This window comes from Coloeus monedula, assembly GCF_965178545.1.
Source record: "Coloeus monedula genome assembly, chromosome: 30".
In the NCBI taxonomy this organism is placed as follows: Eukaryota; Metazoa; Chordata; class Aves; order Passeriformes; family Corvidae; genus Coloeus; species Coloeus monedula.
The window spans coordinates 2,361,158-2,374,567 of NC_138810.1; the positions used below are offsets into that span (position 1 = coordinate 2,361,158).

General features: G+C 59.6%; 1 protein-coding gene across 1 annotated transcript in view; it reads left to right on the top strand.

Moving 5' to 3' along the window:
• The window catches only part of ANKRD52 (ankyrin repeat domain 52), a 40,844-nt gene that overhangs the window by 15,730 nt on the left and 11,704 nt on the right, over positions 1–13,410 (top strand). The window contains exons 13-19 of the mRNA XM_082299137.1: positions 28–96; positions 738–878; positions 2,236–2,313; positions 3,797–3,908; positions 6,822–6,893; positions 9,597–9,798; positions 12,077–12,164. Of these exons, the coding sequence (XP_082155263.1) occupies positions 28–96; positions 738–878; positions 2,236–2,313; positions 3,797–3,908; positions 6,822–6,893; positions 9,597–9,798; positions 12,077–12,164 (762 nt within the window). The remainder of the gene's footprint in view (positions 1–27; positions 97–737; positions 879–2,235; positions 2,314–3,796; positions 3,909–6,821; positions 6,894–9,596; positions 9,799–12,076; positions 12,165–13,410) is intronic.

Consider the following 13,410-nt stretch of genomic DNA (forward strand, 5'->3'; position numbering starts at 1 on the left):
TTCCCTCACCGCTCTCTCCCACGCCAGGAACGTTGAGTGTCTGAATTTGCTGTTGAGCAGCGGCGCCGATCTGCGCCGGAGGGACAAATTCGGGAGGTGAGCGCGGGAAAGGCGCCGGGATCGGCCCAGCCCGGCCGGCTCCGCTCCGGGAAGGGCGCGGGGTCCTGCAGGGTCCTGGAAGGGCTCCGGGGGTGTTCTGGGTCCTGGAAGGGCTCTGGATCTTGCAGGGTCCTGGAAGGGCTCTGGATCCTGCTGGGTCCTGGAAGGGCTCTGGGGCAGTTCTGGGTCCTGGAAGGGCTCTGGGGCAGTTCTGGGTCCTGGAAGGGCTCTGGATCCTGCAGGGTCCTGGAAGGGCTCTGGGGTCCTGCAGGGTCCTGGAAGGGCTCTGGGGCAGTTCTGGGTCCTGGAAGGGTTCTGGGGGAGTTCTGGGATCCTGCAGGGTCCTGGAAGGGCTCCGGGGTCCTGCAGGGTCCTGGAAGGGCTCTGGGGCAGTTCTGGGTCCTGGAAGGGCTCTGGGGGAGTTCTGGGTTCCTGCAGGGTCCTGGAAGGGTTCTGGGGGTGTTCTGGGCTTGTTCTGGGTCCTGGAAGGGTTCTGGGGGTGCCCTGAGCTCCTGCAGGATCCTGGAAGGCTTCTGGGGGTATCCCGGGCTGCTGGCAGCGTTCCCGGCGGGCAGTGCCCGCTGCGGGCGAGTCTGTGCAGCCGTGCCCACCGCGGTTGTCCTCGCTGTCCCTGCCAGGACCCCCCTGCACTACGCGGCCGCCAACGGCAGCTACCAGTGCACGGTGACGCTGGTGACGGCCGGGGCCAGCGCCTGCGAGGCCGACGGCAAAGGCTGCACCCCCCTGCACTACGCGGCCGCCTCCGACACCTACCGCAGGTGGGCACCGGGCACCGCGGGCACTGGGGGGCACTGGGGGGCACTGGGGGCACTGGGGGGCACTGGGCACTGGGGGGCACTGGGGGCACTGGGGGGCCACCGGCCACCGGGGGGCACTGGGGGCACTGGGGGGCCACCGGCCACCAGGGGGGCACTGGGGGTGGCATGCCGGGCACCGGGGGGCACTGGGGGGGCACCGGCCACCAAGGGGGCACTGGGGAGCACTGGGGAGCGGGCACCAGGCACTGGTGGTACTGGGGCACTGGGCACTGGTGGCACTGGGGTGGCACCGGGCACTGGGGGTGGCATGGCAGGGACTGGGGCACTGGGCATTGGGGACACTGGGGAGCGGGCACCGGGCACTGGTGGTACTGGGGCACTGGAGGGGCACCGGGCATTGGGGGCACTGGTGGCACTGGGGTGGCACTGGGGGCACTGAGGAGCACTGGGGCACTGGGGGGCCACCAGCCATGGGGCACCAGGGGGGCACTGGGGGTGGCATGCCGGGCACTGGGAGCACTGGGGGCACCGGGCACTGGGGGCACTGGGCACTGGGCACTGGGGGCACTGGGCACCGGGCACTGGTGGCACAGGGTGGCACAGGGTGGCACTGGGGGGTGGCACCGGGGTGGCACAGGGTGGCACTGGGAGCACAGGGGTGGCACGGTGGCACAGGGGTGGCACTGGTGGCACTGGGGGGCACTGGGGGCACTGGAGCACTGAAGAGCAGGCACTGGGCACTGGGGGGGTACTGCTGGTACTGGTGGCACTGGGGTGGAACTGGGGGCACTGGGGGGTGGCACAGGGTGGCACTGGTGGCACAGGGAGGCACAGGGTGGCACAGGGGTGGCACAGGGATGGCACTGGTGGCACTGGAGGGGTGGCACTGGTGGCACAGGGGTGGCGCAGGGGTGGCACAGGGTGGCACAGGGGTGGCACAGGGGTGGCACTGGTGGCACTGGTGGCACTGGGGGATGGCCCAGGGTGGAACTGGTGGCACTGGGGGGTGGCCCAGGGTGGCACTGGTGGCACAGGGGTGGTGCAGGGGTGGCACAGGGTGGCACAGGGGTGGCACAGGGGTGGCACAGGGGTGGCACTGGTGGCACAGGGGTGGCACTGGTGGCACTGGTGGCACTGGAGGGGTGGCACTGGTGGCACAGGGGTGGCGCAGGGGTGGCACAGGGGTGGCACTGGTGGCACAGGGGTGGCACTGGTGGCACCGGTGGCACTGGAGGGGTGGCACTGGTGGCACAGGGGTGGCACTGGTGGCACTGGTGGCACTGGGGGGTGGCCCAGGGCGCCCCTCAGCCGTCCCCAGGGCACCGTGCCCGGCTCAGGTGCCCCCTGTGCCCCCCAGGGCGGAGGCTCCGGCCGGGAGCGGCCACGGCAGCGCCGAGGAGCCGCTGCGGGAATCCCGCAGGAAGGAGGCGTTCTTGTGAGTGCCGCGCCGGGAAGCGGGAATGCCGGGAATACCGGGAATACTGGGAATACCGGGAGCACTGGGAACACTGGGAATGCCAGGAGGGCCGGGAGGGCCGGGAGTGCTGGGAATACCGGGAACACCGGGAATGCCGGGAACACCGGGAATGCCGGGAGTGCTGGGAGTGCTGGGAACCCCGGGAATGCTGGGAATCTGGGAACACCGGGAACCCCAGGAACACCGGGAGTGCCGGGAGCCCTGGGAACACCGGGAACTGGGAATGCCGGGAGTGCCGGGAACACTGGGAGCACTGGGAGCACCGGGAATGCCGGGAGTGCTGGGAACACCGGGAATCCGGGAACACCGGGAATGCTGGGAACACTGGGAACACCGGGAATGCCGGGAATACCGGGAGTGCTGGGAAGACCGGGAATACTGGGAGCCCTGGGAGCACTGGGAATGCCGGGAACACCAGGAATACTGGGAGCACTGGGAATGCTGGGAATCTGGGAATACTGGGAACACTGGGAACACCGGGAACCCCGGGAATACTGGGAATACTGGGAGCACTGGGAACACCGGGAACTCCGGGAATACTGGGAATACTGGGAATACTGGGAGCACTGGGAACACCGGGAACCCCGGGAATACTGGGAATACTGGGAGCACTGGGAACCCTGGGAACCTTGGGAATCCCAGGAACGCCTCTCCCGGCCCCTCATTTTCCCAGGAATTCCTCTCCCCATTCCCATTTTCCCGGGATTTCCTCTCTCCAGAGCCCGAATTCCTCTCCCCAATTCCTCATTTTATTGGGAATTCCTCTTTCCAGAAGCTCATTTCTCTGGGAATTCCTCTCCCCAGAGCCCCCTTCCCATTTTTACTGGGAATTCTTTCTCCAGCCCCTCATTTTCCTGGAAATTCCTCTCCCCATTCCCATTTTCCCAGGAATTTCTCTCTCCAGAGCCCAAATTCCTCTCCCCATTCCCATTTTCCTGGGAATTCTTTTCCCCATTCCCATTTTCCCGGGAATTCCTTTCCCCATTCCCATTTTCCAGGAATTCCTCTCTCCAGAGCCCAAATTCCTCTCCCCATTTTCCCGGGAATTCCTCTCCCCAGCCCCTCATTTTCTTGGGAATTCCTCTCCCCATTCTCATTTCTCTGGGAATTCCTCTCCCCATTCCCATTTTCCCAGGAATTTCTCTCTCCAGAGCCTGAATTCCTCACCCCATTCCCATTTTCCTGGGAATTCCTCCCCCCAGAGCCCCATTCTCATTTCTGTGGGAATTCCTCTCCCCAGCCCCTCATTTTCCCAGGAATTCCTCTCCCCATTCCCATTTTCCATGAATTCCTTCCCCCCCCCCAGCGAGCAGAGCCCCTCCCTCCATCTCTGGGCTCCTTCCCGTGGGATTCCCGCCCCTCGCTGGGATCCCGCCGGGATCTTTCCTTACAAATCTCTTCCGGTTTTTTCCCTCCCCCCTTTTCCATGGATTCCCGGCAGCTGCTTGGAATTCCTGCTGGACAACGGGGCCGACCCTTCCCTGCGGGACAGGCAGGGCTACACGGCCGTGCACTACGCCGCCGCCTACGGCAACCGCCAGAACCTGGAGCTGGTGAGCGGCTCCGGGGAGCGCTCGGGAATGCTCGGGAATGCTCGGGAATGATCAGGAACACCTTGGGAATGGTCAGGAATGGTTGGGAGTGGTTGGGGATGGTTGGGAATGGTTGGGAATGGTTGGGAACACCTTGGGAATGCCTTGGGAATGGTCGGGAATGGTCAGGGATGGTTGGGAATGGTTGGGAATGGTTGGGGATGGTTGGGAATGGTTTGGAATGGTCGGGAATGGTTTGGAATGGTCAGGAACACCTTGGGAATGCCTCGGGGATGGTTGGGGATGGTTGGGAATGGTCGGGAATGGTTGGGGATGGTTGGGAACACCTTGGGAATGCCTCAGGAATGGTTGGGAATGGTTGGGAATGGTTGGGAATGGTCGGGGATGGTCGGGAATGGTCGGGAATGGTTGGGAATGGTTGGGGATGGTTGGGAACACCTTGGGAATGGTCAGGAATGCATGGGAACACCTTGGGAATGCCTCAGGAGTGATTGGGGATGGTTGGGAATGGTTGGGAGTGGTTGGGGATGGTTGGGAATGGTCGGGAATGGTTGGGAATGTTCGGGAACACCTTGGGAATGCCTCGGGAATGATTGGGAATGGTTGGGGATGGTCGGGAATGGTCAGGGATGGTTGGGAATGGTTGGGAATGGTTGGGGATGGTTGGGAACACCTTGGGAATGCCTCAGGAATGGTTGGGAATGGTTGGGAATGGTTGGGGATGGTCGGGAATGGTTGGGAATGGTTTGGAATGGTTGGGAGTGGTCGGGAATGGTCGGGAATGGTTGGGAATGGTTGGGGATGGTTGGGAACACCTTGGGAATGGTCAGGAATGCATGGGAACACCTTGGGAATGCCTCAGGAGTGATTGGGGATGGTTGGGATGGTTGGGAATGGTTGGGAGTGGTTGGGAATGGTCGGGAATGGTTGGGAGTGGTCGGGAATGGTCGGGAATGGTTGGGAATGGTTGGGGATGGTTGGGAACACCTTGGGAATGGTCAGGAATGCATGGGAACACCTTGGGAATGCCTCAGGAGTGATTGGGGATGGTTGGGAATGGTTGGGAATGGTTGGGAGTGGTTGGGAATGGTCGGGAATGGTTGGGAATGGTTGGGAATGGTCGGGGATGGTCGGGAATGGTCGGGAATGGTTGGGAATGGTTGGGGATGGTTGGGAACACCTTGGGAATGGTCAGGAATGCATGGGAACACCTTGGGAATGCCTCAGGAGTGATTGGGGATGGTTGGGAATGGTTGGGAATGGTTGGGAGTGGTTGGGGATGGTTGGGAATGGTCGGGAATGGTTGGGAATGGTCGGGAACACCTTGGGAATGCCTCGGGAATGATTGGGAATGGTTGGGGATGGTCGGGAGTGGTCAGGGATGGTTGGGAATGGTTGGGAATGGTCGGGGATGGTTGGGAATGGTTTGGAATGGTCGGGAATGGTCAGGAACACCTTGGGAATGCCTCGGGGATGGTTGGGGATGGTTGGGAATGGTTGGGAATGGTTGGGAACACCTTGGGAATGCCTCGGGAATGGTTGGGAATGGTCAGGAATGGTTGGGGATGGTCGGGAATGGTCGGGAATGGTCGGGAATGGTTGGGAATGGTTGGGAACACCTTGGGAATGGTCAGGAATGCATGGGAACACCTTGGGAATGCCTCAGGAATGGTTGGGAATGGTCGGGGATGGTCGGGAGTGGTTGGGAATGGTTGGGAGTGGTTGGGAGTGGTTGGGAGCACCTTGGGAATGCCTTGGGAGTGGTCGGGAATGGTCGGGGATGGTTGGGGATGGTTTGGAATGGTCAGGAATGCCTTGGGAATGCCTTGGGAATGGCTGGGAGTGGTCAGGAATGGTCGGGAATGGTCGGGAAACCCTTGGGAATGGTTGGGGAAGCCTCGGGAATGCCTTGGGAATGGTTGGGAGTGATCAGGAATGGTCAGGAATGCATGGGAACACCTTGGAAATGCCTTGGGAATGGTCGGGAGCACCTTGGGAATGGTAGGGAATGCCTCGGGAAAGCCTTGGGAATGCTTGGGGATAGTTGGGAATGGTCTGGAATGCCTTGGGAATGGTCAGGAAAGGTTGGGAATGGTCGGAAAAGCCTTGGGAATGCTCGGCTCCGGGCAGGGAGAGCACCAGGGATGGGCACCATGGGCTCCTGCTGGGTCCTGGAAGGGCTCTGGGGGTGTTCTGGGGGAGTTCGGGGTCCTGGAAAGGTTCTGGGGGTGTTCTGGGATCCTGCAGGGTCCTGGAAGGGTTCTGGGGGTGTTCAGGGCTCGTTCTGGGCCCTGGAAGGGTTCTGGGGGAGTTCTGGGCTCCTGCTGGGTCCTGGAAGGGCTCTGGGGGAGTTCTGGGCTCGTTCTGGGTCCTGGAAGGGGGCCCAGCGTGCCCAGCTGTGGCCATGGCTCCTGGGGAGCCGCTGGAATCTCCGGGAGGAGCTGGAGAGGAACAATCAGAGCCGAGCTGGAATCGGAAATGGGAAAAACTGGGAGAAAGGAGCAGGGGGAGGGGAGGGGACCCGAGTCAGGAATTGGGGGAATTCTCTTCCCTTTGGAAAAGCAATTCCGGACAATTCCTTTGGAATTCTTTCGGAGCTCCCTGGAACCACCTTGGGGAGGGGGATGGGGATTGGGGCTGGGAATGTCACATCCCGAATTTCCCAGGGTTTGGGTCGGGGTTCCTGCTCCTTCCGGGAGCGGGGCTGGGCGTGGAACGCTCCGGGATCCCTCCTGATCCCTCCTGATCCTTCCTGGATCCCTCCTGATTCCTCCTGATCCCTCCTGGATCCCTTCTGATCCCTCCTGGATCCCTCCTGATCCCTCCTGGATCCCTCCTGATCCTTCCTGATCCTTCCTGGATCCTTCCTGATCCCTCCTGATCCCTCCTGGATTCGGGATTTTCCCCTTGCAGCTCCTGGAAATGTCTTTTAACTGCCTGGAGGACGTGGAGAGCAGCGTCCCCGTCAGCCCTTTGCACTTAGCTGTGAGTACCTGCAGGTCCTGGAAGGGAGTCCTGGGCTTGTTCTGGGTCCTGGAAGGGTTCTGGGGGAGGCATTTCTGGTGGGGAGACTTTTGGCTCCCTGGGGGACACTTTGGGTGCCTGGGGGACACTCCTGACCACCTGAGCACCACTTTGACCACCCAACCTCCACTTGGACCACCCTGAGCTCCATTTGACCACCCTGAGCTCCACTTTGACCACCCCAAGCTCCATTTGACCACCCCAACCTCCACTTTGACCACCCTGACCTCCATTTGACCACCCTGAGCTCCACTTTGACCACCCAACCTCCACTTTGACCACCCAACCTCCATTTGACCACCCCAACCTCCATTTTGACCACCCCAACCTCCACTTGGACCACCCTGACCTCCATTTGACCACCCCAAGCTCCATTTGACCACCCCAACCTCCACTTTGACCACCCAACCTCCATTTGACCACCCCAACCTCCATTTTGACCACCCCAACCTCCACTTTGACCACCCAACCTCCATTTGACCACCCCAACCTCCATTTTGACCACCCCAACCTCCACTTTGACCACCCTGACCTCCATTTGACCACCCCAACCTCAATTTGACCACCCCCACCTCCACTTTGACCACCCAACCTCCACTTTGACCACCCAACCTCCACTTTGACCACCCCAAGCACCACTTTGACCACCCGAGCTCCACTTTGACCACCCCAACCTCCACTTTGACCACCCAACCTCCACTTTGACCACCCAACCTCCATTTGACCACCCCAACCTCCATTTTGACCACCCCAACCTCCACTTGGACCACCCTGACCTCCATTTGACCACCCCAAGCTCCATTTGACCACCCCAACCTCCACTTTGACCACCCAACCTCCATTTGACCACCCCAACCTCCATTTTGACCACCCCAACCTCCACTTTGACCACCCAACCTCCATTTGACCACCCCAACCTCCATTTTGACCACCCCAACCTCCACTTTGACCACCCTGACCTCCATTTGACCACCCCAACCTCAATTTGACCACCCCCACCTCCACTTTGACCACCCAACCTCCACTTTGACCACCCAACCTCCACTTTGACCACCCCAAGCACCACTTTGACCACCCGAGCTCCACTTTGACCACCCCAACCTCCACTTTGACCACCCAACCTCCACTTTGACCACCCTGAGCTCCACTTTGACCACCCTGAGCTCCATTTGACCACCCAACCTCCATTTGACCACCCCCACCTCCACTTTGACCACCCAACCTCCACTTTGACCACCCTGAGCTCCATTTGACCACCCAACCTCCACTTGGACCACCCAACCTCCACTTTGACCACCCAACCTCCACTTTGACCACCCCAACCTCCACTTTGACCACCCAACCTCCACTTGGACCACCCAACCTCCACTTTGACCACCCTGAGCTCCACTTTGACCACCCTGAGCTCCATTTGACCACCCAACCTCCATTTGACCACCCCCACCTCCACTTTGACCACCCAACCTCCACTTTGACCACCCTGAGCTCCATTTGACCACCCAACCTCCACTTTGACCACCCAACCTCCACTTTGACCACCCCGAGCTCCACTTTGACCACCCTGAGCTCCATTTGACCACCCAACCTCCACTTTGACCACCCTGAGCTCCACTTTGACCACCCTGAGCTCCATTTGACCACCCAACCTCCATTTGACCACCCAACCTCCACTTTGACCACCCTGAGCTCCACTTTGACCACCCTGAGCTCCATTTGACCACCCAACCTCCATTTGACCACCCCCACCTCCACTTTGACCACCCAACCTCCACTTTGACCACCCTGAGCTCCATTTGACCACCCAACCTCCACTTTGACCACCCAACCTCCACTTTGACCACCCCGAGCTCCACTTTGACCACCCTGAGCTCCATTTGACCACCCAACCTCCACTTTGACCACCCTGAGCTCCACTTTGACCACCCTGAGCTCCATTTGACCACCCAACCTCCACTTGGACCACCCAACCTCCACTTTGACCACCCTGAGCTCCACTTTGACCACCCTGAGCTCCATTTGACCACCCAACCTCCATTTGACCACCCCCACCTCCACTTTGACCACCCAACCTCCACTTTGACCACCCTGAGCTCCATTTGACCACCCAACCTCCACTTTGACCACCCAACCTCCACTTTGACCACCCCGAGCTCCACTTTGACCACCCTGAGCTCCATTTGACCACCCAACCTCCACTTTGACCACCCTGAGCTCCACTTTGACCACCCTGAGCTCCATTTGACCACCCAACCTCCATTTGACCACCCCCACCTCCACTTTGACCACCCAACCTCCACTTTGACCACCCAACCTCCACTTTGACCACCCCGAGCTCCACTTTGACCACCCTGAGCTCCATTTGACCACCCAACCTCCACTTTGACCACCCTGAGCTCCACTTTGACCACCCTGAGCTCCATTTGACCACCCAACCTCCATTTGACCACCCCCACCTCCACTTTGACCACCCAACCTCCACTTTGACCACCCTGAGCTCCATTTGACCACCCAACCTCCACTTGGACCACCCAACCTCCACTTTGACCACCCTGAGCTCCATTTGACCACCAAACCTCCACTTTGACCACCCAACCTCCACTTTGACCACCCCTCCGCGTGTCCCCCCCGCGCTCCCCTCTCCACCCATGCCCCTCTCCATGCCAGGCCTACAATGGTCACTGTGAAGCCCTCAAGGCCCTGGCCGAGACGCTGGTGAACCTGGACGTGCGGGACCACCGGGGCCGCACCGCGCTCTACCTGGCCACCGAGCGCGGCTCCACCGAGTGCGTGCAGGTGCTCACCAGCCACGGCGCCTCGGCGCTGCTCAAGGAGAGGAAGAGGAAGTGGACTCCTCTCCACGCCGCGGGTGAGCGCCCTGGGCCGCCGAGGGCAGCCCCTCCGAGCCACCGGGGCTCTTCCCCAACCCCCCGGGATGAGCCCCTTTCCCAGGGGGTTTGGCCCGTCCTGGCTCTTTGGTGGCCTCGTTTTCTCTCTTTTGCTCAGCCCTGGTTTTTCTTGGTTGGTTTTTTCCTCACTTTTGGTTTCCTTTTCTTTCTTTGGTTTCCTCGTCCCTCGTTTTTTCTGTTTGCCTGTTCCCTTTTCTCCTGGTTCCTGTTTTGCTCCTCCCTCTTTTCCTCACCCTTCTTTTCCTCACCCTTCTTTTCCTCACCCTTCTTTTCCTCACCCTTCTTTTCTTCCTCCCTCTTTTCTTCCTCCCTCTTTTCTTCCTCCCTCTTTTCCTCCCTCCTCCTTTCCTCATCCCCCTTTTTTCTCCCTCTTTTCCTCACCCTTCTTTTCTTCCTCCCTCTTTTCTTCCTCCCTCTTTTCCTCCCTCCTCCTTTCCTCATCCCTCTTTTTTTTTCCTCATCCCCCTTTTTTCTCACCCCTCTTTTCCTGATCTCTCTTTTTCTCATCCCTCTTTTTTTTTCCCCCATCCCTCTTTTCCTGATCCCACTTTTTTTCCTCATCCCTGTTTTCCTCTTGCCTCCTGTCCTCACCCCCTTTTTTCTCTCCCTCTTTTCTTCCTCCCTCTTTTCTTCCTCCCTCTTTTCCTCCCTCCTCTTTTCCTCATCCCCCTTTTTTCTCACCCCTCTTTTCCTGATCTCTCTTTTCCTGATCCCTCTTTTTTCCCCCCATCCCTCCTTTCCTCATCCCTCTTTTTCTCACCTTTTTCTCATCCCTCTTTTCTTCATCCCCCTTTTTTTTCTCATCCCTCTTTTCCTGATCCCTCTTTTTTTTCCTCACCCCCCCATTTTTTTCTCCCTCTTTTCCTCATCCCTGTTTTCCTCTTGCCTCCTGTCCTCATCCCCCTTTTTTCTCTCCCTCTTTTCCTCACCCCTCTTTTCTTCCTCACCCCTCTTTTCCTCCCTCCTTCTTTCCTCATCCCTATTTTTTTCCCCCATCCCTCTTTTCCTCATTCCTTTCATCCTGGTCCCTCTTTCATCATCCCTCTTTTCCTCACCTCTCTTTTCCTCATCCCTCTTTTCCTGATCCCACTTTTCCTGATCTCTCTTTTTCTCATCCCTCTTTTTTTTCCCCATCCCTCTTTTCCTGATCCCACTTTTTTTCCTCATCCCTTTTTTTCCTCTTGCTTCCTGTCCTCACCCCCTTTTCTCTCCCTCTTTTCCTCATCCCTCTTTTCTTCCTCCCTCTTCTCCTCCCTCCTCCTTTCCTCATCCCTCTTTTTTTTCTCATCTCCCTTTTTTCTCACCCCTCTTTTCCTGATCTCTCTTTTCCTCATCCCTCTTTTTTTCCCTCGCCCTTCTTTTCCTCATCCCTCTTTTCCTGATCCCACTTTTTTTCCTCATCCCTATTTTCCTCTTGCCTCCTGTCCTCATCCCCCTTTTTTCTCTCCCTCTTTTCCTCACCCCTCTTTTCTTCCTCCCTCTTTTCCTCCCTCCTCCTTTCCTCATCCCTATTTTTTCCCCATCCCTCTTTTCCTGTTCCCTTTTATCCTGGTCCCTCTTCTCCTCATCCCTCTTTTTCTGACCCCTCTTTTCCTCACTCCTCCTGTCCTCATCCCTCTTTTTCTCATCCCTCTTTTCCTGATTCCCTTTTTTTCTCACCCTTCTTTTCCTCACTCCTCTTTTCCTCACCCCCCCTTTTTTTTTAATCCCTCTTTTCCTGATCTCTCTTTTCCTCATCCCTCTTTTTTTCCCTCGCCCTTCTTTTCCTCATCCCTCTTTTCCTGATCCCTCTTTTTTTTCTCATCCCTCTTTTTTTTCCCCATCCCTCTTTTCCTGATCCCTTTTTTCCTGGTCCCTCTTTTCCTCACCCCACTTTTTTTTCCTCACCCCTCTTTTCTTCTTCCCTTTTCCTCATTCCTCTTTTTCTCACCTCTTTTTCTCATCCCTCTTTTACTGGTCCCTCTTTTTTATCCTCATCCCCCTTTTTTTCCCTCATTCCTCTTTTCCTGATCCCTCTTTTCCTTCGCACCTCTCTTTTCCTCGTCCCTCTTTTTTTTCCTCACCCCCCTTTTTTTTCCTCCCTCTTTTCCTCACTCCTCCTGTCCCCATCCCTCTTTTTTTTCCCATCCCTCTTTTCCTCATCCCCCTTTTTTTCCTCACCTTTTCCTTTCCTCATCCCTCTTTTTTTTCCTCATCCCCTTTTTTCCTCACCGCTCTTTTCCTGGTCCCTGTGTCCAGCTGCCAACGGGAACACGGATTCCCTGCACCTCCTGATCGACAGCGGGGAGCGGGCGGACATCACCGACGTCATGGACATCCACGGCCAGTGAGTGCCCTCGGGGTCACCCTGGCACCTCCAGAGCCTCCCTGGCACCCTCCAGAGCCCCCCTGGCACCACCAGAGTCTCCCTGGCCCCATCCAGAGCCTCCCTGGCACCTCCAGAGCCACCCTGGCACCTCCAGAGCCTCTCTGGCCCCCTCCAGAGCCTCCCTGGCCCCTCCAGAGCCTCCCTGGCACCTCCAGAGCCACCCTGGCACCTCCAGAGCCTCCCTGGCACCTTCCAGAGCCTCCCTGGCACCTCCAGAGCCCCCCTGGCCCCATCCAGAGCCTCCCTGGCCCCATCCAGAGCCTCCCTGGCACCTCCAGAGCCACCCTGGCACCTCCAGAGCCTCTCTGGCCCCCTCCAGAGCCTCCCTGGCCCCTCCAGAGCCTCCCTGGCCCCTCCAGAGCCCCCCTGGCCCCCTCCAGAGCCCCCATGGCTCCATCCAGAGCTGCCCTGGCTCCCTCCAGAGCCTCCCTGGCACCTCCAGAGCCCCCCTGGCCCCCTCCAGAGCCCCCCTGGCACCTCCAGAGCCTCCCTGGCACCTTCCAGAGCCTCCCTGGCACCTCCAGAGCTGCCCTGGCTCCATCCAGAGCTGCCCTGGCACCTCCAGAGCCACCCTGGCACCCTCCAGAGCCTCCCTGGCACCTCCAGAGCCTCCCTGGCCCCCTCCAGAGCCCCCCTGGCCCCCTCCAGAGCCCCCCTGGCCCCCTCCAGAGCCTCCCTGGCCCCATCCAGAGCCTCCCTGGCACCTCCAGAGCCTCCCTGGCCCCTCCAGAGCCTCCCTGGCCCCTCCAGAGCCCCCCTGGCCCCCTCCAGAGCCCCCATGGCTCCATCCAGAGCCTCCCTGGCACCCTCCAGAGCCACCCTGGCTCCCTCCAGAGCCTCCCTGGCACCTCCAGAGCCACCCTGGCCCCCTCCAGAGCCCCCCTGGCTCCATCCAGAGCCTCCCTGGCACCTCCAGAGCCTCCCTGGCACCCTCCAGAGCCACCCTGGCACCTCCAGAGCCTCCCTGGCACCTCCAGAGCCTCCCTGGCCCCCTCCAGAGCCACCCTGGCACCTCCAGAGCCTCCCTGGCACCTCCAGAGCCACCCTGGCACCTCCAGAGCCCCCCTGGCTCCATCCAGAGCCTCCCTGGCACCTCCAGAGCCACCCTGGCACCCTCCAGAGCCCCCCTGGCCCCCTCCAGAGCTGCCCTGGCACCTCCAGAGCCTCCCTGGCCCCCTCCAGAGCCCCCCTGGCCCCTCCAGAG